General features: G+C 38.0%; 4 protein-coding genes across 7 annotated transcripts in view; 3 read left to right on the top strand and 1 right to left on the bottom strand.

Annotated features, from left to right (window-relative positions):
- The window catches only part of LOC121945326 (protein S100-A1-like), a 33,532-nt gene that overhangs the window by 1,984 nt on the left and 4,093 nt on the right, over positions 1–27,455 (top strand). For 2 of the 3 annotated variants that reach the window (XM_042489451.1, XM_042489452.1), the window contains exons 4-6: positions 1,821–1,939; positions 8,215–8,311; positions 26,175–26,252. In XM_042489451.1, the coding sequence (XP_042345385.1) occupies positions 1,841–1,939; positions 8,215–8,311; positions 26,175–26,252 (274 nt within the window). In that variant the 5' untranslated portion in view covers positions 1,821–1,840. Of the gene's footprint in view, positions 1–1,820; positions 1,940–7,323; positions 7,410–8,214; positions 8,312–26,174; positions 26,253–27,455 lie in introns of those variants that run through there. The other variant, XM_042489454.1, reaches the window with a different exon arrangement.
- LOC121945327 (protein S100-A5-like) lies at positions 5,076–6,304 on the top strand. Its single transcript, XM_042489455.1, has 3 exons — positions 5,076–5,185; positions 5,556–5,710; positions 5,835–6,304. The coding sequence occupies exons 2-3, from the start codon at positions 5,564–5,566 to the stop codon at positions 6,021–6,023; spliced, it is 336 nt and encodes a 111-aa protein (XP_042345389.1). The 5' UTR covers positions 5,076–5,185; positions 5,556–5,563; the 3' UTR covers positions 6,024–6,304.
- On the bottom strand, positions 14,385–23,427 carry LOC121945328 (protein S100-A11-like). 2 transcript variants are annotated; one of them, XM_042489457.1, is made up of 3 exons: positions 23,414–23,427; positions 14,859–14,995; positions 14,385–14,727 (listed from the first exon to the last, which is right to left on the bottom strand). In XM_042489457.1, the coding sequence occupies exons 2-3, from the start codon at positions 14,985–14,987 to the stop codon at positions 14,548–14,550; spliced, it is 309 nt and encodes a 102-aa protein (XP_042345391.1). In that variant the 5' UTR covers positions 14,988–14,995; positions 23,414–23,427; the 3' UTR covers positions 14,385–14,547. The 2 variants fall into 2 exon arrangements, with proteins under 2 accessions (XP_042345391.1, XP_042345390.1); XM_042489456.1 differs by lacking the exon at positions 23,414–23,427 and adding an exon at positions 15,660–15,720.
- LOC121945330 (protein S100-A1-like) lies at positions 19,751–20,246 on the top strand. Its single transcript, XM_042489459.1, has 2 exons — positions 19,751–19,882; positions 20,013–20,246. The coding sequence occupies exons 1-2, from the start codon at positions 19,751–19,753 to the stop codon at positions 20,169–20,171; spliced, it is 291 nt and encodes a 96-aa protein (XP_042345393.1). The 3' UTR covers positions 20,172–20,246.

The raw sequence follows: 27,455 nt of genomic DNA, 5'->3' as shown, positions 1-27,455 counted from the left end.
TTGCTTTGTTTGTAGATCTTTAACAGATCTTTAATAAACCCACATACTCTCTGAACATTTTAGCCAGACTTGAACTATTCACTCAACCTATGAATAGTTCAAGTTCAACTGAATTACTCCAAAATATGTGGTGAATTGTCACATAGAGGATCCGTCAAACCTCTAAAAAGTGAAACAGTGGAACTGTTGAATCTCAACCCATTAGCTGTTGAAATGTTACAAATAATCTCAAACTATCTGTATAGATGAACTATTCGAATAAAGTGTTTCCAGATTTTTCCACCCACTGTTTTAGCTGACCTATATATGACTTTGATCTAAGTATTTTTCATTTTTACATGAGTAATTTTACTTTTACCTACCTATTTTAAAATTTTACAACTAAGTTAGGTGCCACAATAAGACAATATAAAAAGAGACTGTTAAATCTAAATGTAATCAAGATATAATTTTTGGGGATGAGGTCACAGCTTGGTCAACATGTCAGCCTTTAACAAGTGCTGAACAAGGAGATAACATTGAAAAGTGGTGTAAGAATGACATTTGTAAAAAGTTATGTACAAAGTATGATGACATTGTAAGATAATTTTAGATATGATAATTATATATATATATATATATATATATATATATATATATATATATATAGACATTTTTGCAAGCTTTGTTTTAAAATTTCAAATAACTTGTGAATGACATCTGAACACAGCACAAATTAAAAAAAACTGATATTGATCCAGCTTTTAAAGGGTTAAACAGAGAGCGTGCATTGTCTTTCAGGCACCACTAGATGTCACAAAAGGCTTAGAAAACATTTAGAGGCTCACTCAGGAATTTCCCCACTGGCTTCTGTCCAGTTTCACCACTTCAGTGAGAACAGACACTGTTTTTGTGAACGTTAATGTTGCTTGTTTTGGTGACCAACAGATGGTGCTGAATCTCCTCTAAAAACATGTGTTGAATGGCAAGTTAACTGTGACATTTCTTTTTTCAGTATTTTCTTTTCATTCAAATAAAAAGCAGTTTTACACTGTTCACTATTTTATAACTGATTAAACAAAACTATACTGACAAATAAATTAACAAATAAAAATATGTAGACAAATACATAAACAAATGAACAAGACCATGTAAATAAAGTAAAATATGAATTATGATAATGAATAATAATAACAAAAAAGGAATCTAGGGTCCAAGTGTAGCAGTTCAGCGGGGGTAGATACAGTAGTGCCGGGGGATATAACCAAAAAATTGCATCACAGCACTTCTGAGGATTTTGGTGGTATCACGGTGATCACAGCACCTCTTTAAATGTTTGGTTTGGGTGTTTTCCATAGACTATAGCAGCCTATGGCTTGTATCACCTCCAGGAGCACACACATTATAAAACATTACAAAACCATATTTTATATAATAATGATATTGTTACTTTTCATAAGAATTGCTCCATTCCTGAAATGTATTTCACAAGTGCTGTTTTAGGGTAAATTGATCAAATATTTACCGGATAACAGTGATCTATATTTTTATAATAAGCTGCACATAAAAAGCTTTGATATCTGCAGATCTGTTTTTACTCCCATTTTTCACTGGTTTAAGTTAAAGACTCTAGACTTTATTACATGCACTTAATAGGTCATTTATCCTAAATTTTGGTCATAGAGTTTCCTCTTTGTGAGCACTTTCCCAAGATGTCACCACTTTAGATTTTATTAAGGCTTAAAGTTTTACATAATTAAGGGCGGGCTGCTTTGAGTGGCAGACTGCCTGCTGATAGTGTCCTCGGCACACAGTCAGATTCACCTCTTGATCCTCCACAGCTCCAGCCTCTCGTCCAAATATGGTCACTTCTGGCTCCAAAATGATTAGATGGCGACGGCTGAAGTGCAGAACTCGAGGCTTCAAAGCAGGAGTCTACAAACCAATGGATAAAGTCACGGTAACTGCATCTATTATTTTATACATTGAATGGGCAAGATGCCTCTTTACAAGATTTACAATTCTGTGCTGTTAGGCGACAATAAAATTGGCCTCACTACAAATTGATTTTTTCCCAAGTGTGATGGTTTCTGCATCATAATCCTGTCTATTAAACTCATATCAAAATATTTTCTAATTTTAGAGCAAAATGTCTTTGTTCTCAAAGGGCACATCTTCCCCCATATTGCACTGCAAACAGGGACACTGAACTTGCTTTGCATGGGGGCCACTTTTGCAGAATGACAGGATGCCAGTTAACAGACAAACACACACACACACACACACACACACACACACACACATATATATTATATATATATATGTATAGTCTTTTTTTCAGATAAAATGAATAAACAAGAAAAACCCCGATAGCAGCCTTGCACAGGTCAGATGTCACAGGGGCAATTCTTGGAGCTCTATTTTGAAGCTTTTATGTGCTCTTGCACCTTATTGACATCAAAATACAAAAAAATCCAGTATGAATCAGTTTAGTTTCATCTATCATGGGTCGGATTTTGCCTACAGGTGGCAAGTTGAATGTCAGTGCCCTACAATGTTTGCTATCCTGACAAACAGCATCAGTTACATGGAGGTTATACATGAAAAAGTCTGTGTTGCAGACTGGGGTGTGGCATTAGTGTGGTGCTGATGATGGTGCAGGAGATGTGATGGACACATTATTGTTGTGCAGCTGAGCAGTTGGCTAGAGCAGCAGTTACATGTGACTATAGTTACTACAAGAGCGTTTAAATCATGATATATATTTTCTCACCTGACAGTTTCGCCCGTGTATAACTGAAGGTGACTACAGTATTACCTGTCAATTCCTTTAAACCTTTGTGTATGCTGAAATGTAGAAAAACCTGTACCCCACACCCATACATTTCAGGAAAAAACATGCTCATGTTATATAGTGAGAACTCCTCTCATTGCTGTCAAGATGTTAACCACTCTTACAACCTTTTTCTGCTGTTTTTTTTACTTGGGAAAGGTAATGGCTTAGCTTTTTGTTTTCTCATGGATTGAAGTGATAATGAAGGGAGCAGAGTCTCAGTAGCAAACATTGATTTGTTTATATTACAAAAAATAATATCCATCTTTAAAACAAATAACTTTGAGACTGGATGTTAAAACAAAGTGTTCAAAGCTATTTAATTTTTTTTAAATCATGTTGTTATACAGTGCTCATGTTTGTGGTGCAGCAGCTCTCCAGCAGTGAAACTGTAACTGGTACCCCAGCCAACAGAGTGTGGAGAGATGAACTTTTTTTTGTAATTAACACCACATGATCCTGCGTCTCTTTTTTCGTTTCCTCCCCTGCAAGGAGAATCTGATCGTATTCAATAAGTGAAAGTAATATGGCCAAAGTGAAGTGAGGCTGGCGCTGAGCAGTGTGAACTGACCTATAAAGGGGACTTGGCAGGGGGCAGGAGAGGGGAGGAGAGGAAGAGGAAGAAAAGGCTGCCTCTCTGCTGCCTTGGAACAGATGAGTGGAAAATGGAGGTTGGGTTACATAACCAGTTAGCAGCATGAATAGGGAGTGAAAAATGTATCAGAACAGTCAAGACACTTACACTGACATATTTTTTAGGCTCATAAGCAGCAGACTTGTGACAAATCTTTAGTTTTTAACTAAAGTAGCAAATTCACAGTTATACTTGCAAAATATAACTTATTTCCATAGTGATCTTTTATGCCTCCAAAGGTGCATTTAATTATTTAGCCACCACAGATCAATTTAAGAAACAAAATACAAGTTTAAAACTGTCATGAAAACATGCCCACTTCTTAGCTGTTCAGAGTTTTTAAAGCAAAATAAAGTGTTTTAACATTGTGATGCTACAGTTGCATGAAAAATTGTTTAGGGGTTATCACTGCCCAGTTTCGCAAAACTTAAAGGTCCAGTGTGTAGGATAAAGGGGGACATGTTGGTAGATATGGAATATATGAATATATCATCGTGTTTTCATTACCTTAGAATAAGCTTTTTATATCTACATGGAGAGTGGGCTTCTTTCCACAGAGACCGCCATGTAGCATCGCCATGTTTCTACAGTAGTCCAGACTGCACAAACCAAAAACTGGCTCTAGGTAGGGCCTTTTGCATTTTTTTTTTGTTGTCTTTTGCAAAAGCAGTGAGCAATGTTGTAAAAACTGTTTTTTGTAGTAAAACTTCTTTATTCAGTGTTTCTCCTTGTTTGTTTGGAAGAGGAAGAGACCTCTGCAGGTAATACTGCTCCCAGTAAAAACCTCCTGAACTTTTGGGTCGGAGAAATGGTGCACACACATATCAGGTGTTGGGCAAGCTGCCCATCTAAGATACAGCTGATTCAGCATAGAGGAAACACTGATTTGTAATGTGAAACTACTTTAATTAGTGTTGTTACCGGTTTTAATCACTTAGTCTGTTGGTTCTGGAAAGGAAGAGACCTCTGTGGATAATTCAGCTCCTGGTAAAAAAAACAACCAAAAAAAACAATACCTCCTGAACAATAAACACTGAAGAAATTCAGTTTCAGCTGGTTGCAATCTGCAATCCTCACTGCTAGATGCCCCCTAAATCCCCCCGAATCGTACACAATGTTGCCTTAAGGCATGAAAATATTAAATTAAATATCCTTATTAATACAGAACATGAGTAAAACTCTAGGATAGACCGGACGCCTGTGCAGACATGGAGACGAGTTACTGCAAACACAAACACACAGACACAGCGATGAGTCATGGCTCTAAACTCACCACTTTGGGTCGAGCTGAAACCCACTCACAGTAACTTTCCATTTGCTCTGACATATTTTCTCCCGACGGCTACACTGAGCAGCTCTTCAATGAAGAGCCCCACCTCAGAAGATCTGAGCCAAAAGTTCAGCAAAACACACACACACACACACACATGCTCACAGACACAGACACACACACACATATGCTCACAGACACACAATGTCAATAAAGGCTTTCTGCCATACAAGGCAAAATAAACTTTGTTCTGGCAGAACTTCTTCGGTGTGGCAGAGTTTTGAGACAGAACTGGTAAAGCATGTTTCGGATTGGGTCACATTTCCTGTGCATGAGTCACCGCTGATGTACAAGCCCCTGCCCATGTGTGTGTGGGCGTGTGTTTACCCTTTAAGAGGACGCTTTTCCCCCAGTCTGACAACAGTCTCACCTGGGACAGACGTAATCTCTTCACTCTGGGAACTCTGAGGTGAGTACTGATGAAAAGCAAGATGTCAGGGATGACAGGAAGGAAAGGATATAGCAGCATTTAATTTAGATGCTGAGCATGAGATATACAACGGAAATGCCATAATGTAGATAAGCAGTAGTATTATTACTTGTGTGGCATATGAGAATGATACAATATTAATCTGTTTATTAAAGCAGCTGGTTTATTCAATGCTTTAAGCATTTTTTCGACCTTATTGTATTGATTTTGAATCTCTTTTACATCCTTTTTGCTAATGTCTACAGTCTTACACTTGTATCTGACAATAGTGTTGGCAGGAATCTATTTTCTGTTTTTCCACTTTGTTTTAAACTATTTACTTACCATCAAAAACAATTATTTTCTCCAGTTACAGCCATGGAAGCTCGTCTGGAATCTGTCATTAGAAACATTGTGGATATATTTACAGAGTATGCTGCTGGTGATGAGGGCAAAAAAAGTCAGTTAAGCCAAGAAGAGTTAAAGACTTTGTTGGAGAAAGAAATACAAAGCAAAGAATTTAAAGTAAGAGACTCAACACACTGTGTCTGCATGATAAGCATATCTATTCTTAAAATGAATGCATTATTCTGCTTCTTTTTCATCACTCAGATATTTAGTTTTGTAACTGTGAGAATTTGTTTTCCAGGAGAAAATTAATTCAGTTGACATTGAGGATGCCATTAAGATGCTGGACAAAAACCACGATGGCCAGGTAAACTTCAGAGAGTTTTGCCGATGCGTGTCTGTCCTCGCCAAATGCTACTACAACAAGAAGACAGGCAAGGGTGGCAAGAGAGGCAAGGGCAAAGAGCATGATGATGAACCAGAAGATTAAGGAAGACTGACCGCAAACCCTTAAAATGTTTGTGGCACCACAATAGATTTAAAAAAAGATGTAAATGTATGACTTTATGGTATGTATATGTTACGTGACACAGCTGACCCTGAAAACAGATGCTGCTGGTGTTAGGCAATTTTAACATCCTTTGTGAAACACAAGTCTGTAATTTGTGTTTTAAACGTAAATGCAAAATGTGTCGCCTTCGTACCTCTGTAACTGGTTTTCAAAGATCAATTTGATACTTCCTGAAGATGAATAAAAAACAGTGAAGTAGAGGTTGTTGGCTTCCTTGTCTGTTTATGGCAATCTTTGCCAGTGTAGTTGATAGGTATCAGGTGTCACAGCATTGGAAGGAAACAAGCTCATCAAACATTCAACAGACATCACCTGCTGTGTCCCCTAGTGCACACATCCCTGTCAGTGTTTCCTCAGTGGCTTATATGCTCTGTTCTTTCCAATACTACCAACAAAAGTCCCCCACAGGTTTATTTGTATCAAATCGCATTAATTAAACTTCGTTTTATATTGTTGTATAATGGCATGCCCAAAGTAGGCCAACGCAGAAGTTGGCATCGCCCTGGTTCCTTTATCAAAAAGTCTGTGGGATTTTTCCATTGGATTTTGCAGAAAATAAGGTCTGTGGCAAATAATTGTTTTAGGATGAGTACACATTTTATTCAGCAAGGCAATCCACTTTTAAGATTTTTAAAGCCTAAAGGCAATTGGCACAAGTAAAAAGCCCATGTAAGGCTAGAAATGAACTACACTGGTCATACTGCCACCACAATGAGGCTGTAAAGCCTTGTTTGGTGTGATGACATCCTGTAGTTTCATTTAGCCACAAAACACACAAAAGACTCAAAATTAATGAGTGGGGTATTTACTAACAAAATTCTCTTGAGCTAGTGGACTTATAGGCTTCTAAACCCATTCAGAAAAAAACAGAGTTTCAGAAAAGTCAAATCATTTCTGGGTTTTGGTACTCATTCCTGAGGTAGTCTGTTGTTGCCCAATAATCCATTCAGAAGTTTGATTTGCACACTTGCTTTGCTCAAGGATATTTAAGTGCAATAATGGGAATATGTCTATGCTATCTATTTATATGTATCATGTTATCATGGGGGGATTCTTGTGCTGCTAATCTGGCCCAGTACCAGCTCTACAGGTCCTTGAATAATAGTGTTTGTGTGAGAATGCAGCTTTACAGTCAGAGCAGTTTATAATGGTTAAAAACCTGCATAACCTGTGGAAAGCTGTTATCCTAAAGCAGCTAATGTGACAACTTTTGTCTCAGCCTCTCCCTACAGCTCCTGCTCTGCAGTATTTCCCATCTGCATGCACCTGAACCATCACCTGCACCTGCCTGTCCGCCTACAGCAGGTTAGACAGCAAAGAGTAACATGAGAGCTATTAGCCCAAAGTGACACAGTAATAAAGGGATTTAAGCTGGAGCTGAAATGACTTTTTGTAGTTGGCCAAATACAATGGATACCATAAGACAAAAAAAAGTAAAGAAGTTTTGCATATTGCATGGACCCAAATTACCGCTGCACATCAAACATTCAACAGACATCCGTTTCAGTCTTGGGCACATATCCCTGTCAGTGCTTCCTCAGTGTAAATATCTCTGTGCTCTATTATATCCCAATTCTACTGACTAAAGTCCCCCACAGGTTTAAACTTTGACTGATATCAGATCTTTTTATGTCATAATAATCAATGAAAATAAGATCTCTCTGTCTTCTGTCAGTGTCTCTCTTTCGTGTATTTGTGTCAAATCACATGAATTAAACCCCACATTTATGCAGTTATAGTAATTGTTGTCCAGTAATCCATTCAAAAGTTTGATATGCAAAATCGGTCTGCTCAGAACACTTTGGCGCAATCATGGGAATGTGTCCATACCAGTTTTAAATCAGTTTATCAGATTTTAGTGTGAACTCATTCACATTCCTGCCAATGTAAAAACAAACACAGTTTTATTGGTTCTAGTTTGCCATGCTCCCGCCTCCCTGTGAGGCATCTGTGATTGGCTGAGTAGCCAGTCCATTATCTGCATTCTACTTGGGATTTTGTGAAAAGTCAATTTTGAGAATTTGAGCTATTTTGCCTCCATAACATGGAGTAGTGAATAAAAGTTAGAAGCTAATTTGACAGCTGTCTTTTTTTTTATCTCTCCCTCCAGCACATTCTCACATCTCCAAACATGCATGGTTGTCCTCTACCTGTCCACCAAATGCCCTTTGACCTTTCCATCTGCAGACACTCCCTCCTGCTCCACAGTAAGTCCATACCCTTTTGTTGTTTCATGCCTTTGTTTTATGGCCACATGCACCTATACCACTACATGCATCCACACATTAAGTTTGAAAGCTATTAAATTGAGAGCTTTTATCCTAAAATGATGTGAGTCACATTGTGATTTGGATAAAGTAAGAAGGTAAAATAAGACTTTATTAATCACACACCGGGAATTCAAAAGTACAAATTAGATAAAATAATAATAAACTTTTCACTTATACAGATACTGTAAGGTTATGATTGATAGTTGTACAGATAATATATAATATGAGATAGATAATAAAAATATTGTTGCATAACAAGTGAAAATTGCACAGATATTACATAGTATAAATATAAAGAACATGCATAGCCACATTATGTGAACATGTATGATTATGAAGAATATGTATAAAACCTAATATAAACTAATTTGAACTTTCTTGGAGAATGTGATTGAATTTGTTCCACAATGGACATCACAGCAAAACATTTCACTGACTTTTTGTGTTCAGTCAAATATAATATATACAAAAAGACAAAAAAGTTCAAGTTTAGAAGCGCTGCATAATGTATGGACCCACATTCCCACTGCACATCTAACATTCAACAAATGTCCCCTGCTATTGCTGTCAGTGCTTCCTCAGTCTAAATGTCTCTATGCTCTCTTCTTTCGAAAACTACTTACTAAAGTTCCCCACAGGCTTAAACTTTGACATCAGATCTTTGTCATGTCATAAGAGTCACGGAAAATATCAACCTCTCTGTCTTCTCAGTCTTTCACTCTTGTGTCAAATCACATGAATTAAACTCTACATTTGTGTAGTTTTAGTAGTTGCTGCCCATTAATCCATAAGAAATTTGATTGGCACACTTGATTTGCTCAAGACCACCATGTCATTTCTAATCTCGATTTAAACATATCTCACCTCATGTGAATTTCCATCCTCTCCACAAAGTGTTAACTCACTCACATTCCTGCGTGTCTACAAACAAACACGCATTTCTATTGGCTCCTGTTTGCCATGCTCCTGCCTCCCTGTGAAGCACTTGTGATTGGCTGAGTAAGCCAGTCCGTCCACAAAAAATTTGGCCAAAGGATCTCATTTTGTTTTGTATAACAGAATGAGTTAAGAAGTTTTAGGTGGCTGTGTGATAGCTGGGCTGTCAGAACAGGCGGTGCAGGTTTAACATAAGTGTCCAACTAATGGTAAAAACAGCCTAAAGCAGTAGAGGTAACAACAGGATTAGATTTTGATACCGAATTTGTTCTAAGATCGATTTAAGTATACCACGTCCTCTTCCTTTACAGTATGTGGTTAGCAAACAAAAGGATGGATGTCTGAGATGTTAACTATGTTATGACATTATATTTTCAGTTTTTTTATTTACATATCTAGTTGTGGCAATAGTTAATCAAAATTGATTAATATATACTAAATATATGGACCTATAAAGACAGATGTTTTAGTTATACAGATCAGTATGGCTGCAAAGAATGTCTTCTAAAACTTTGCCCAAAAGTTTTTGTTTAGAGCCTCTGAATGGTTGAAGTGTAATTTAATGCTTTAGGAAACTCAGTGATTCACTGTTAGTTTTATGGAGAGGAACCACTGACTCACTTGCAGTGTGTGTCCTCACCACTTCCTAAAACAGAGTCACACCCATGGCTCACACACATATTGTATTATATACTGCATTCTCACTACTGCCTGCCAGGTGGAGCAAGTGCATTAAAATACTGTATTTAAAAGGTGAGGAACTGCCAGCACACTGTTGGCTGTACAAGCATGCCCTCTTGTCTCATGTACTGAAAGTGACTTCAGATGTGCTCCTTTGCTTTGAAATTGAGAGGTAGAGGCATTTTTATAAACTTTCAGATTCAAAAGATTTAAATTACTTTCACACATTGTTGTGGAAGCAAGATATTCCTTGTGTGTAGCTATAAATTGTGTAAAAATTAACATTAATCCTAACAGCTAAATTCATAAAGTTGGTGCTTTCAAGCAATTTGATGCAAATAAGTGGTTTCATACAAATAGAAAACACCAAGAAGCCCATCAAATTAAACTCCGTAGTTTATATTTTTCTCAATTAATATTGAATGGAAATTAATTAAAAAAGTCTGTATCCTATTTTAAAAAAAATCAAACGCCAGTAATGTCTTGAGTGAATTTAGCAGTAGCCAAACAAATGTTTTATTTTCAATCACCTCCTCTTTACCTCATTAGACCTCTCTTGCCTTACTGTTGTGCTCTAGACATGTAGGTATATTGTAACTGTGTCAATCTTGGAGGTGTGAGTGTGCTGACATGGAGCTGCATGCGGGAAAAATGTGTAGGGGAGATGACATTCAAAGACGGCACCACGAATGCAAGTTAGTACACCCAAAAACTAAATGAAAAGATGACTGCCAGTCTAAAGAATCTCAGCAGGAGAGGGACTTTCCAGCATGACAATAAGTCTAAGCACACTGCAAAACTCACTCAAGTTTAAAAAGGAAAAAGAGGAAAAGCACAGTATGACACAGTCATGTATGTCCCCTGACATGTCCCCTTGGAGCATTTTAAAGTGAAAGGTAGAGCAACAAAATCCCCTCTTAACAAAAAAATCTCCTAAATTATTAACATTTCTCCACAGCTTTTTGCAGACTGGTATCATCCCCGCCCAGATGGATCGAATCCCTCAACAAAAATAGGCAGACAAGCAAAATATTAAAATAAATGAAAGGATGAAACCTCACTAATCATGTCTGTAATGACTGTTGTTGCAGATGGCTCTTAAATATGGGCCTTTTATCATAGTTTAATTAGGAGAACATTTCTGTTTTTCAGATTAATTAGCTTCATTCTTTTAGGATTTTAGTTAAAAACAGAGCTGTATTAAATGGACAGGTTGTTTTAAAAAAATATTTTTTAACATTTAAGTGATATTGCAAAGGTGTGTACTCAGTTTTGTTAGGCTATCTACATGCTTTATTTTGCAAATCTGTCAGAACAGGTTGTGCAGTCATAAACCCTCACCAAAAGAGGAAAGATACTAGTCTAAAAAGGACTAAATGTCACAATCTTTTTCTCTGCCCCTACCTTCCGGCCACATTTCTTCTTTTCCAAATCTGTTCATGTCAGTCTTCAACCTGTTCACCAAATGCCCTTGACCTCTCCACCTGCAGCCCAATCACTCACTCTGACTCCAGCAACTCCCTCCTGCACCTGAACATGCCTGTCTGTCTACAGCAGGTTAGTAAGCTATTAACACGGGATCTATTAGCATAAAATGCACAAGACAAAATGATCTGTCTTTAAAATAGAATAAGTAATCTCCAAGATGGGCATCCTAATGTACCACTTAACCTAAATTTCATGGTTGACTAAACAGAATGGATACAATAAATCCAAACTTTAAGTTTAGAAGCTTTGAATAATGTATGGATCCAAATTACCTGCTGCACATCAAATATTAAACAGTCATCTCCTGCTACTCAGTGCACATATCCCAAATGTCTCTATGCTCTATTCTTTCCAAAGCTGCTGACAAAAGTCCTCCACTGGATTAAACTTTGACTGATATCAGATTTTTTCCATGTCATAATCACTGAAAAATACTGATCTCTGTTGTTCTGTCTTTTGATATATTTGTACCAAATCACCACACATTTGTTGTTGCCCAATAATTCATGCAGAAGCCCGATAAGAGCGCTTGCTTTGCTCAAGGATAGTTAGTTGCAATAAATATGTCCATAGCTTCTCTAACAACAATTCATCTTAGTGTTTTCTACATTCATATTCAATTTTGCCTTAGTCAAAGTGAATTTTCATTCTCTCCACCAAGTATGAGTCATTCACATTCCTGCTTTTCTACTAGAAACGAGCATGCACTTCTGTTGGTTCTCATTTGCTTCCCTGTGAGATACTTGTGATTAACTGAGTGACTTGTTTGTCCACGAAGAAATTCTGCTGCAGGCAGCTGTGCGACAAAACGAGTCCCTGTCTCACATGTCTGCATGGAAAAAATGCTGCTCGACAATCAGAACATGTGTTGCAGCTTAACAATTAGTGTTGTGTAAGAAAGACCTAAACACAAGCATTAGTACAAGCAGCACAAGGATTTTAGTTTCAGTAGTTAATTTGTTCCAAGATTGTTTTCTTTGCACACCACCTACTATTCCTTAACAGTGTGTGGTCAGCTAACAGAAGATTAATGTCTGCATGGCTGCAGTTTATTTTAATGTAATTGTGACAAAAGTAAATCTAATTGTCACGTTTTACTGATATAATTCAGTGGCAGAGTACATATGTACACTGATAAGTAATACATTTTAAAGGTCCAGTGTGCAGTATTTAGGGGCATCTATTGGCAGAGATGGTAAAAAATATTATTAATAGAATATTTAATAATGTTTCCTTTAGTAAAGTAATAAGAATTGTTTAGTTTTTTCTTTACCTTAGAATAAGCTATTTATATCAACCCATGGAGTGGGTCGTCTTCCTCAGAGTCCACCATGCTGTGTCTACAGTAGCCCAAAACAGATACTCCAAACACTGGCTCTAGTTAGGGCTATACACATTTTCACTTTTTCACGTCGCCCACTACAGCTGCAATGATCCTAACTACTTTATAAGTTGATTGACGAACAAATAATTAACAACTATTTGAATAATCGGTAAAGTAATTGTTCAAGCAAAAATGGCTGAAAATGCAAATTCCAGAGCCTCAAATATGCTTTCCTCTGTTTAACTAAATATAATTTATTACTATGTAAATATTGTTGGATTTTATTTTGACCAAAAAAATAACATCACCTCGGACTAGAAAACTGGAATGGACATTTTTCACTGTTTCTGATATTTTATGGACCAAACAATTAATTGTTCCATTGAGATATAAAATTGGCAGATTGATCCATAATGCGAATACTTGTTGGCTCTGGCCCTATCATCCACTGTAGTTCTCTACGCTCGGCACAGGGGAGAACTTTCAATTCTGCAACCTCACCACTAGATGTCCCTAAATGCTAAACACTGAACCTTTAAAGCTGCATACAAAGGTTTGCCTTGAGAAGCTTTGAGTCGCCACCAAATTCAGTGTTTTTTTTATGAAGAAGGAGCTTTGAATGGCATCCACTCAGTGGCCTTACCACTTGAGTCACACCCATTACTCACCCATGTCTTATATAATTCATTCCCCTTACTGCCTGCCAGGTGAAGCAAGTGTATTAGTATACTGTATGTCCCCAAAGAAGAGAGCACCTGCCAGCACACTGTTGGCTGTACAAGCATGTCATGTGACTTTAAATGTACTCATTTGTGTTGAAAAACAGATGTAAGGGATGTTGGTGGGCAGAGTACTGAAAGTCTATGCTTAAGTAAAAGTACAATTACTCCCATTAAAAAAAGACTCAAGTCATAGTCAAAATGATTATTCAACTCTTAAGTGAAAGTGGTAAAATTACAGGTTAGTAAATCACTTGTCTGGCCCAATGTGGTTTGATAAAGTCTCTCGAGGCTGCCTCTTGTTCTGGATTTTGCTTTGCATCTTAATCAAAAAACAAGTGGTGCTTCTTTTGCTTCCAGCAGGTAACTTGGCATCTGCAGAAGAGGTGTGATCATATGCTCTCCCTAATACACTCAATCCTTGCATTTAGAGCAGACTTCTTATAACCAAGGTATGAAGAGCAAATGTATTAAATAAAAAGTAGATTACTGGCTCAGAAAATTACTGGGGTAAAGAGTAGAAGTGCAGCTTAAAAAAATACAAAAACATGAGAAGTACTCATTCTTTTAAGAAATTTTTTACTTATGTGCGTTACCTGTACAACATTGTCACACCTGCTTTCAGACACAGAATATTTAACTTATTTTGCTGTATTATTGGCTGTGGAGGTAAAAATTAATTTCTTGTGTCTAGCTTTACATTGTGTAAGAATGACACAAATCCCTCAATTTATAAAGACAGTACTTTAAAATTTTTGCAAATAGGTGGTTTCATACAAACAGAAGGGAAGAGAAAAAGAAGAAGTGAATGTATCCACACATGCAGTTATTGCCACGAAAAGACAGAGAAGTCCACATCAAATTAAACTTAATAGTTTTTTTTATTTGTTTCTCAGTAAGTATTGAATGGACACTTTTTTTGGAATTTCTAACTCAGGATAGATTTGGCAGTAAGTAGGCAGTGTCACATATGCCATTTGTACATTTTTTGTTTTACATTTTTATATGGCAGTTCTTTAATGGTTTCATTTGCAAGCTTGTTGACAGCCTCCATCATCATCTTGGACCCTGCCTGTCTTCTTGTGGTAGTGGCATTTGAGCATCTTGCCCACACACATAACGAACTCTCTGAATTCGATCTGTCCACTGCAGTTCTTATCCATCTTCCCGAAGATCTTGTCACAGTCACCTTTAGTCATTTTTTCCTGAAGAACATATTTATTACAGCATTTAATGCATCTGAATGGTGAATAAGAAGCAGGATTACAAGTGAATGTGCTATGCATAGCTATACATGTACTTTATAAGAATGTCGTGAATATCTTGAGTTACTTACTTTGACTTCAGGGTTTTCAATTTCCTTCTCCAACATCTTCTTCAGCTCATCCTGGCTTAGCTTACCATCGCCGTCAGCGTAACTCAGAAACAGTTCCACAAGATCTGAAATGGCCTTTTCCAGAGCCATAGCTGAAGCTGGACAAAAAGACAGATTTGTGATGCATGTGTGTATTTTTTTATTCAGAGTGTTTGATTGGATGAAGGTATGTATGGTGAATATGTATATGTGTATGCAGGTGCATATATATATATATATATATATATATATATATATAAATCTACCATATAATTAAAAAAAAGAAAAAAAGCATTGTTCACTTCCTCCTATTTTATTTGCCATGTTCAAAATAAAGATCTAACTAACTAACTAAAAGATTTTAATTTTGAAGAAATACACATGAGTTACTGCTTTTGATACAAAGAAGATGAAGAGAAAAGAGTCAAGTTATATGAAATCTCTTGATATTGATAAATTAGATTCTTAACGCTTTTAAGCTTAAGTTTACAGCCAACAGCTAACAATGTAAAAGTCAGGAGTTCACACTTAACACTATGAAGGAGGATGACAAACGCTCAGAGCAACTTGTGTTTTCAGTAGCACAGAATAAAGCTTTCATGAATATAAGGAACTGCTCTCAAGTTTCATACTAATAATAATGCTGCCAGTTTACAGGCAATATTTTGTCACATGTAACAGGCTTTTTTTGCTCTCATCTTTCTCAGTGTCTCAGCATGTTACAAATATTTTCTTTCTAAACACAAAACTCAATTCTGTCATTTTCTTTCCATCAGGACTCACCTCAGAGTTTAGGTTTATCAGGTGAAGAGAGAGATCACGTCTGCTTGGTCTCAGAGGAGACTGATGTAAGACTGAGGGGAAAGCCTCCTTATATAACAGTGGACATACAATGTTGAGTACATTAAGATACATTTATGCACAAAGGAACACTCCTGTAGTGATTCATGTACTGGAAATCTGCCCTACCCCCCACAAACCAGCTTCACTGGTCTTTCTGTGCCATTTTGTGTAATCATGGTGCTTATTATAGTTCAGAAGGTTGACTCACATTTGTTTTTTGTCTAATGATAACAGTGTTATATCTGTTGGCATAGATGAAATGTGTATTTAAGTCAATGCGCTGATGAATGAAGTGTTGTTGGAGGTGGAGTTAAGCATCAAGGTGCAGCCTATTGTGGATAAAATATGTAAATGGAAAAATACACAATGAGAATATTTCATCCCAGCCCCAGAACGGTGAGTTTAAACCCCCCTTTTACTCTGAAAATGCAATGTTTTTATGTAAATTCATAATCACTAATTGATCGAATAAGTGGTCTGAAAGGAAAACTGAATCATTGATTATAGAAGCAAAGCTATACCACACGTTTCTTAAGCACAAATGAACCCTAATCTTTATTTTACTCCACAACGAGATAAAATTGATCCTGAAGATGGAAGAGAATACTCTAACCTAACTATGAGTATCCATGTTTTAGTTAGGTTTCGAACCCTTTGAAAACTCAAAGTTTATATATTTCTTTATTGACCATACCTTTAAGGTCCAGCGTTTAGGATTTAGGGGAATATATTGGCAAATATTGAATATAATACAATAAGAATGTCATCTTTAGTATATAATAGGCTGGAAATAAGAATCATTGTGTTTTGTTTGGGGTTTTTTTTTACCTTAGAATGAGTAGTTTATATCTACATAGGCAGCAAATCTTTGTCCACAGAGTCTACCAGGTTGCACCACCATGTTACTACAGTAGCCCAGAACGGACAAACCAAACACCTGAGCAAAGTATTGTCATGATCACCACTGCAGTTAGCAGCCCCTCGGCAACAAGGTCATCAGTAAAACACAGATTTTTAACATGAAACTGCTTAATTTGGTGTTTTTTCTACTTTAAATCCCCTGGTTCATTTGTTTTGGATAAGAAAAGACATCTGGATAATATGACTCACTGTAAAAACCTCATGAATAATGAGAACTGAAGTAAGTCTAACCAGCTGAAATCAAGTTGCAATCTGAAATTTTCATCACCATAAACCACAAAATCACACTGGACCTTTAAAATGTGTAACATTATGGGAAATTTGCTATTTGCTCTTTTACTCGCATCCTGTCTTCGTGCAGTGCTTAAGTGTGTATTGAACACATGCAGATCGAAAATCATGTTAATCTTCTCATCTCTCTTGATAAGACTCCACCAAAAATCTACCTTTAGAAGTATGTAGTTAACACTGTAAACAGGTGCTGTAAACAGTTGTATGTTTGAATCAAATTAAGATAATAAGTTAAGCAGAACTTAGACACACAATGGTACTTGACAGAGGATGAGGAACTGAGCATAGCAGCAGACAAGAAGCAAGGCAGCATTGAGAGCTTTACTTTGGTCAGCAGCAGGCAAAAATCAAGAAAACAAAAACAAACCCCAGACAAACAGGAAACACTATAAACCAAATACAAGCAAAAGTAAAAAGGGAAGGCAGGAACCCTGTGGCAAAGTAATTACATTCAAACAGTCTGAAGGAGAAAAGGGTCTGCTCCACTCCCACACACTGATGAATTTAGTTTTCCTTTCAGGAAGTGGGTTTAAAGTCACCATTTTGGGGGTTAGGTGGAGTAGTTTTCCCATTTACACTTTTTTTCACAATAGACTGCACCTTGCACCTCTTCCCCACCTGTATTCAAAACACTTCGTGCATCAGTGCATGGTGCATGAACATACCAACACGTGTCATCAGTGTCAGTGGACTTTCCTCTCTAGACACACAAAACATGAGTCCATCCTCTGAGCTATAGAAACACCATATTTATACAGTATGCCACAAAACAACCAGTGGGCCCTAGACAAGATGCCCTTGGGTACCCAGATAGCCTTAGCATAACCCATGTGTGGACAATTTGGGTAAACCCACTCGTGTGCAATTGGCAATCCCATATAGGAACAATTTTTTGGCCCATATACGACCTGCATGGACCTCAAATACAAATGCAGGGCAGCTGTGTGTCAGGGGAAGAGTGTGTTGTCCACTAATTGGAGGGTTTGGGTTTGATCCTCAACTACTTAAGTCAAATGCAAAGATACTGAACCCAAATTGCTCCTGATGGCTTTTCCATCTGTGTGTGAGTGTTTTAAAAACTGAGTAGCAGGTGGCCCCTTGAACAGTAGCCTCGGCCACTAGTGTATTAGTGTATGTGTGAATGGGTAAATGTGATTCGTAATGCAGAAGCGCTTTCAGTTGTCAAATGACTAGAAAAGCGGTATACAAGCGCTGGTCCATTTACCAAATATACTTCTGTCCGCTTTTAATCCTCAGCCCACTCACACAGCCCTGCTCACTCAGCCAGTCATCCTGTGGAAGTGTAGCAGACCCTTGTTGTGTGTTGTGTTATACTATGTATATATTTTTTTTAATTTCTGCCGTCTACGGACCAAAGTAAAGCTCTGAATGCTACCTTGTCGACTGTCCCTTGCTGTGCTCAGGTCCTCATCCCTTTTCACTGTCATGTGTGTAAGGTCTAACTTCACTAATCACATGATGAGAAACTTTTTACAGCCACAGTTTACAATATGACACCAAAGATGCATTTTGGGTGGAGTGTTACAAAGACGGATGAGGACATCATCATTATTTTTTATTTGTGTGTCCAATACTGATGTACAATAGCTGAATGACAAGTTCTGTATAATTCTACATAAAACATATTTTATTGAAAAGTAGTTTCTTCGGTCTTTGGGAATAATTGTGTCTTCGTGGAGTAGAATGATTAAGGTTTCTTTAGGCTTACAATACTATTGGTATGGCTTTACTTCTGTGGTCAGTGATTTGGGTTTCCTTTTAGACACTTGGTAAATTAATCAGTAATCTTGTATTAATATAAAATATGTCATGTTTTTGTATCTGAATGGAATTTATAGTTACCATTTTTTGGCAAGGAAGACATCTACACAGTTTAGTGTTTTCCGTGTACACATTTTCTTCACAGTTGGCTGCACCTTGCAGCGGTATACTCCACCTGTAACCAAAACACTTCACTCATCAATGCATAGTCATAAATACACATTTCATCAATGTCAGTGTATGCAAACATTTTCTCTATAGACAACACAAGCATGCGTCCACTCTCTTAGCAATGATAAATTCTCTGTCTATACACTTTGGCACAAAATGACCAGTGAAGCTGGTTTGTGGGGAGTGGGCTAGATTTCCAGTATGACTCACCATGTGTTCTTTTGTACATGTATGTATTTACATGTGTCAGAGATTGTGTCCACTCCTATTTAAGGAGGCTTTCCCGTCAGTCTGACACCAATCTGCTCTGGGACCAAGCAGATGTGATCTCTCTCTTCACCTGATAAACCTAAACTCTGAGGTGAGTCCTCATTTGAAAGCATCATGGAGGGAGGGAGTTCTGTGTTTGGAAAGACAATATCTGGAATATGTTGAGAGAGTGAGCATGATGATTGCACAAAGCCTGATACATGCAACACAGGTGACAAAATATTTTCTGTAAACTGGTAGCATTATTAGAGGTATGAAACTAGAGAGCAGTTGCCTAAATTCACAAAAGCTTTATTCTGTGCTACTGAAAAAACAAGTTGCTCTGAGCATTTGTCATCCTCCTTCATAGTGTTGAATGTGAACCTCTGACTTTTACATTGTTCTATAGCTCTTCCCTTTAAACTTTAGTCTAAAAGCAAATTACTCTAATTTACCAATATAAAGAGTTTTCCCCAAGACATGACTATATAGTGTCTGCACAACTCTTGGCAACAACTTTGTTTTTTCTTCATCCTCTGTGTTTCAAAAGCAGTAAATCGTGTGTTTCTTTAATTATTACACAAAATCAGTATCAATCTCTTTGTCTAGCTTCAACTATGGCTCGTTTGGAACAGGCCGTTGAAAACATTGTTGATGTTTTTATGGCATACGCTAACGAGGATGGCAAGTTAACGCAGGAGGAGTTAAAGAAGCTGTTTGAGAAAGAGATTGCATGCCCTGAGGCTAAGGTAAGATATTTAACTCATTCACTTTAACATGATATAGTTACAATACATGTGCATCTATACATAACATCATGTGTCTTACTCATATATCATTAATCAGATGTAACTTGTGCTGTAATAATATGCTCTGCAGGCTCACTTCGAGGGAGCTGACTTCAACAAGATCATGGGGCTGATTGATAAAAACCGCAATGGAGAGATCGAGTTTAAAGAGTTTGTTAAGTGTGCCGGGTTCATGGCCAAATGCTACTACCATAAGAAGACAGGTAAAGGACAACTAGATGAAAACTGAACAGAAGACTGAATATAAAACCTCTGAAGAAAACTAATAGTGACACTGCCGACACTGACAACAGAGGGTACAGAAAGTGAGTTTCGTTGCCTCGGTAAATTGGCTTTTAGTGGTGTCCTCTCAGTACTGTCTGAGAATAAATTAAGCTGTCCAGCTGAAATATATGTGGCCATCTTCATCTGTTTATGGCAATCACTTGCAGAGTTACTTTGGCTGATACCTTTCTGCATCCTTTTCTTTCCCCAGTAGGAGCCATCACAACTCCATGTATCACTCTCACTTTCTCCTTTCCATCTTTGTGTTTGTGTAAAAGCGCTCATCTTTTCTGATTTGCATCGATTTGTTTGGAGGCACCATCTTCAATCTGTCAGCGATTTCAAGCTAAATAAACAGAGTGCACCTGGTGTGGTGTCTGTGTGAATGGTCAAACCATCGTTTATGTAAATCAAAACAAGGGGATGAAGTGAACCAACTCTTTTTCTCCTTTTCCTTTTTTGTAAAGCTATAAAATGCTTAACCTCTGAATTCACACTGGATTTATTGCCTAATATATATCAAATCAAATCAAGTTTAATCAAAAAACACATTTTTTAACAACCAGAGCTGACCAATGTGCTATGCAATAAAATAAAATTAAGAAAATAACAGAACAAAGCATGCACAAATAAACCAGTAAATAAAATAAAGCACAGAGGAGTAAAGTGAAAAATATCCCCAAAAAATGAAATGTAGAATTAGGATTGGGGTAAGCCTCGATCGCCAGACAGCCAGGAGAAGCTGGTCTGAGATTCTCAGCGATCTGGGGTTGGAAAAGGGACAGAGTAACTCAGAGATGTAGTGCCTGGCCATGTAAGACTTTAAAAACAAACAATAGGACCTTAATATCAGTCCTATACTCCAGGAACCAATGCAGGGATACCAGTACAAGTGTAAGGACAACCGGCTTTTTCCCACATACAGAACATTGCAGTGATTCAGATGAGAGGTCGTTAAGGCATTCGTGACGGATGGGTTTAAGTCTGGCAATATTTCTTTGATGGAAAACGCAAGCTTTACACAGAAGTTTTAATTTGTTTGTCAAATTTTTGTAGTTGGTCAACAACAAATTACAGAGGGCATTCTGATTCAAAACTCTACATAACCATAAAAAGAGGCATACAAAACACAGCACACAGCAAAAAACAAAAGACAATTAAAAAAACACAGGTGGCAGGTAGAGTCTCACAGATACATACACAACCACACACTTGTAGTGGTTCATGAATGAAAATTTAGAGGGCTAACTGTTGTAAAAGTCTTTTTTTTTTTTTTAAATTAAAATCTCACATGGTATTGGGTGCATCGGAGAGGTACGAATAGGACACAATTTGTAGACTAGCTCCTGCACACTGTATAACTTACGAAACAAATTAATGTATTGCAACGTTTCAGTAACTAAACCTTCATCAGATGACTGTTTGCACGATGAAAAGTCTAGCTACTGAAATGTAATGAAATGGAAACTAATCCCTTTAAGTTTCAATAGCACACTTGCTCTGCTCTGGGGATTTAAGTTAAATTCAAACTATAGACCATCTTGTGATGGGATTACCCCAGCTTCGATATGTATCTCTGTGACTTTAAGCTAAGAGTAGAGTTTAGAGAGAATGCAGAAGCACTGGAAAACACCCAGAAGCCATTAAGCTGCCTGCAGGATTGCACTGTTGACCTCAGGTTGCTTTGTTGCGTAGACAGTGGAGCTTCACGGAGCTGCCAAGTTCATAAAGAAGGCCAGAGTGCTGCAAAATGCGCAAAAGCCGGGAAGCCGGCCATGAAGCTTTGTGGGCTCATCAGCAAACCGAAAGTATTGATGTAGTGCTGATAGATTTGGTCTATATGGTCTATTTTCTTTTCTACTTTAATAATATTGAATTAATGCTGTTTGTGATTGTGTTTTTAAATTACATACATAATCTACACATTTGTCAGTTGTATCTAAACAGAGTTAAGTCTTTGTTGGTTCCTTGATTTGATTTTTCAGTGCTCAGTGGCTGTTTCCTTGAAATAATAAGGGACCTTTTGAGTTTCTGCTGGCTCTCTGCCCTCGGGTCCACCTGCTAAGTATCTCATGTCAACTTCCTAACCCTGTATTTCTGGCACCTTGCTTGGTCCACGCCCATCTTCAGACTCTGCCTTCATTGTGATCTCTATTATGCAGTAGTTAAGTATTTTGCCCAGTTTGGATTCTGTCACAATGAAAAATATCTTAACACAAACAGACATGTAACACTTGCCAAAATATGCAAAAGAGCTTATGTGGTAGTTCCACTAAAATAGGTGTGACAACATTTTCCATGATGCCAAACACAAAAAGACGCACAATTTAAAAACAATACCAGCCATTGAGATATTGTGGCAGCAGGTATCTGCAGAAATGTGTCCATACCACTTTTCTGATTACATATAATTGTCCTTTTACATGAAGTCACATGGATTTCCATCCAAACTGTGTGTTAACTCACAAACAGTGTCTGTCCTCTGACCACTTAAATTGTTTAAATCTAAAATAAACAAAAGGGGAGTTGTGCAAGAAAACCTAATAAAAATTAACACATCTGCTGTCAAAGAGCATCTGACAGGAGAATTAAATGCAGAACATTTAATATTGGATATTCATATTGAATAATTCTGTCTCACAGAAACCTGGCTGTGTCCTGATGATAATGTTAGCTTGAATGAATCCACTCCTCGTTAAATAAATACTCATGTTGCCCAATCCACTGACCGAGGAGGGGGAGTCGCTGCTACTTAAGATTCAAGCTTAGTAATTCACCCTAAAGTTAAACTAAATTCTAATTCATTTGAAAGCCTTTTTCTTAATCTTTCTTACCCATCCTGGAAAACTCTACAGCCCATTCTATTTATTATAGTATACTGCATCCCCGTTATCGTAGGTGATTTTAACATTCATGTCGATATTATTAATAATTGTAGCCTTAGTGTTGCATTCCTTACACTATTACACCCCTAAGCACATTATTAGAATTCACTCTGTAAATTTCTACTGCTATGTGGATGATACGCAACTGTATCTGTCTACCCCGTATTATCCAGTTGCCCAAGCAAGTCCTCCAACTGGTGCAGAAAGTTGCTGCACGTGTACAAACGGGAACCAAGAAAAGGGATCATATTTCTCCTATTTAAGCTTCTTTGCACTGCCTACCTGTAAAATCCAGAAATGAATTTAAAACCCTCCTCATTACCTACAAAGCTCTTAATGGTAAGGCTCCATCCTATTTGTTGCAGCTCATAGTTCCTTATCAACCCTCAAGATCACTGCTCTCTGAAAATGCAGGGTTACTCATGGTTCCCAAAGTCTCCAAATGTAGGATGAGAACCTGAGCCTTCAGTTACCACGCTCCTCTTTTATGGAACCATCTTCCAGTTTTGGTCAGGGAGGCAGACACGGTCTCCACTTTTAGAGGTGGGCTTAAGACCTTCCCCTTTGACAACGTTTAAAATTTTGGCTGGCTCAGGTTGCCTGGACCAGCCCCTAGTTAGGCTGACGTAGGTTTAATTTGCCAAGGGACTTTCTAGCATACACTGAGCTCCTTTTTCCTTCTTTTGCTCCCTCCATCCGAAAACACTCATGTCTATTTACTGCATTACACTAACTCGGTTGCCTCTACGGAGCATTCGTGCGTACACATGGGACTCTTATCAACACCAACAATATATGCATGTTGCATGAGACGCTATCATAGAGTGCATTTAGTAATTTTACACCTATCACTATTGTTATGGCATGCTATTATTACCATTACTGCTGTTGCATCTCTCCCCGTCTCTCCCTCTCTCTTACCCTCTCTCTTTCTCTCTTGCATGTCTGTCTGTCCTGGAAGAGGGACCCCTCCTCAGGCCCTCTTCCTGAGGTTTCGACCATCCCCCCCCCCGTTACAGGGTTTTTTTGGGGGAGTTTTTCCTTAGACAATGTGAGGGTGTAAGAGCAGAGGGATGTGGTATGCTGTAAAGCCCACTGACCTGACCTGACTTGACCTGACTTGACTCCAGCAGATTAAAGGTGCAGCTGCAGGCTGTCACAGACATGATTATATAATTGTATTATCTATTATCTAGATGATACAGTGCCAAACCCGTTTGCATGAATATGCAGGTGTATCACAACAGTGTTGATAGAGTTTGTGCCGGGTGGAGCAACAGAAAAGAACACCTATTAGCACACTATAGACGATAAATCATCCTGCTTTAAAATGCATGTCCCTAAGTGACTGTTCAAATGTACTGTTGGTGAAATGTATGTCTTTATGACATTAAACCTCCAGATACTTAACATATTTTTTGTGTAAATCCACTAAAACAGATTAAGTTACTAAGTGATCTACAAGGGACCCAAATTACTGGGTGCAGATAGAAGCTGTACCAAAAGTAGTGTAAGCAACTGTGTGTAATTACTTTTCGACTGCGCACAACATCACTCCAGTTAGAGACTGCAGATGGAACTGATACCTGCAGATGGCTGTAAAGAGAGTCACCAGCGTAAAGGAGAGGCCTTCAGTGTTTAGGTGCACCAGACAACACAGGTGTTGATAGTTAAGCTTCCCAGCACCTGCAAGCTATTACAGTGATAACTACCAATAAAGGAGCCCAAACTAGATTACAGCACACAGTCTCCTCTAATGACGTCCTCATAGCACCTTACCTACAAAGTCTGCATCTATGATCAGTCATTACCATAAACTAACATCAATGCCTGTTCTACTCCACAAAGACATTTTAATGAATCCTGGAGACCAGATGAGACACAAATAGGTATAAGTGAAGATGAAAGTATATTTTAGTGAGTGGGTCACTTGTAGACTCTGCCCAGAATCTATCTCCAGATTATGGTGTGACTCTGCAGACTGTGGTGGTAAAGAGTTTCTGAGAGAGCAGATAGCATTGGGTGGTCACGCCTCGGGGCAGGGAGGAGGACACACCCTACCCAGATGTCTTGTTTGTTCTTTAATTTGATTCCCAGCTGCAAGCTGTGTCTTTTAAAGTTAAAGTAATCAAAACCATCTATGGTATCATGGTTCCAACTGAAATTCTGAGGTGAACATGAAATAATACATCAAAAAACAGGGAGAAAGAGTCACTGAATTACAGTTAAGAACAAGTTACGATACATTTATTGAGGTGTAACTAGACCATCAGGTAAACAGTGTGTGTATCATTTGAAGGTCTGATAAGGGTCTAGTTACCGAAATGCTGTAATAAATTTATTTCGCAAGTTTGACAGTTTGTTAGACTGTAAATTGTTGAAATGACCCAAAAGAGTCATGAAACAACCACAAGAGACACAATATGACCACAAATAGTTGTAAAACTTGCAACAAGCAGACACAAAATGACCACAAAGCAACACAAAACGACCAAAAAGACACAAAATTACCATAATAAGACAAATAAATACCTCAAAGAGACAGAAAAAAACAACCACAAAGAGACATAACTTTATCACAAGCAGATGCAAAGCAACCATCACCATTTCTGTTTTGTCTTCCAGTTTTGTAGGAGAGGTGGTAAGGCCAAGTGGCAAAATTAGGCCAACACAGAAATGCCAAAAACTTGAGGCTGGCTCCAGAAAGGAGTCATTCTCCATTGGCTCCCGTATTTAAATGCCCAAATTTATAGCAGAAATCAACATGTTTACAGCTTGGTACAAAAAACAGTTTTGGTCTCTAAAGTTAATTTCAGCATTCACGACAACTGCATCGGGGGTGAATTTTTAAAGAAGCCCACCATTTACATTTCATTAAGGCTTAAAGTAAGCCATATTTAAGGGCAGGCCATGAGTATGTCCATTATTTTTTCAGTCTTTAGGTGAGGCCCTTTGCATATCTTTGCTCAAGTGCCCATCGTCTCATAATGGAGTTAAACTGTATGTGCACATGTAAAAGGAGGGGTAGTACTTAATAATACATTGCAAACAGTCTAATTATTCACGATTTGTTTGTTTTACAGGAGCACATTGTCAGCGACTGCTTCAGAAAGCAAGAAAGAAAAAGGAGTGCCATACACAGAACAACCTCCATTGTGTCCGTGAGTGTCAAATTTCCTGCTGTTCAATAGTAACTCATTGTAAACCGAGCTGCATGGTAGCTGCTGCGTTTTTCTTGCCCAAACCACACAAAGGAGAACTGAGCTCCAGTTCTGAGCTATCATTCCTTTCCGGGGATACATTCAGCCAAACCGTAGCTCATAAACTATAATGAACTCAACGGCGGTATGACACACTCTTGCGCAAGTGGAGCTGCTAAACGGCTGCAGGCTTCTTTTTTTTTTTAAATAAAGTTGCAATAATTGGATGCACATGATGTTTGTTGAATTACAGAAATCAGGAAGGGAATCATTTATTCGAGACACAACTTTGCATTTTCTGTGCATGTTTGAATCAAACAGACTTTTAAGAAAAGATTAAGAGAACAGGGCGGCTATTTAGCTACTTCCTCTGTGAAATCCTCAGCTCGAGGTAAACAAGCATTCCTGTGCACACGCACACACACACAAACAACCACTGGGTTGTAGTGGAAAATTATTTTGGTGATGCTGCCACAGGAAAGGCGGAGACTACACAGCCAACAGGAGCAGCCTGTTTTCACAAAAAACAAAAACAAACAAAAAAAGCCCTGCTCTAAACACTAGTGTACTGCACTACGGGCTTTCATCAACTCACAAAAATGATAGATTTTTAGTCTACTGTTCACATGCTTAGAATTGCTGGAGTTGTACTTAATAGTACAAAATAACTTGTTATTGTACTTGTTTTAGTTGCTTTCAAGTCTCTGCGTGTTTAAAATCTGCACATACTAGTCCTGATGTGTGTCATGCTCACTTTTCCAGTTTTAGGATGATTTCAAAATGTTCCTAACTAAAAGTCTGCAGCAACACTTGCAACTCTCTAGGGTTCACATAGGCACAGCGCTCCTAAAATACAACTAATCCTGACAACAAAGTAGCTTTCAGTAGCTGTTGTTGTTGTGTGGAGGAAAGACAGAACCATACAGAATGGTTCGGCATACTTGGTGTCCGCAAACATTCTCCACCAGTGAATCACTGAACACGCCTTTTCTCTGCTATTGTCCTCTTCTTTATGTCTCTGTCTCTCATTACATTGGCACCACCCACTCCCTCTAACCATCACATGTTTTCACCACACAGCCAGCAGATTGATGAGATCAACAACACAAGGTTGCAACATATTGTGTGTGTGTGTGTGTGTGTGTGTGTGTGTGTGTGTGTGTG

This window comes from Plectropomus leopardus, chromosome 7 (genome assembly GCF_008729295.1).
Source record: "Plectropomus leopardus isolate mb chromosome 7, YSFRI_Pleo_2.0, whole genome shotgun sequence".
NCBI classification, from domain to species: domain Eukaryota; kingdom Metazoa; phylum Chordata; class Actinopteri; order Perciformes; family Serranidae; genus Plectropomus; species Plectropomus leopardus.
This window is presented reverse-complemented; position numbering and strand designations above follow the sequence as displayed.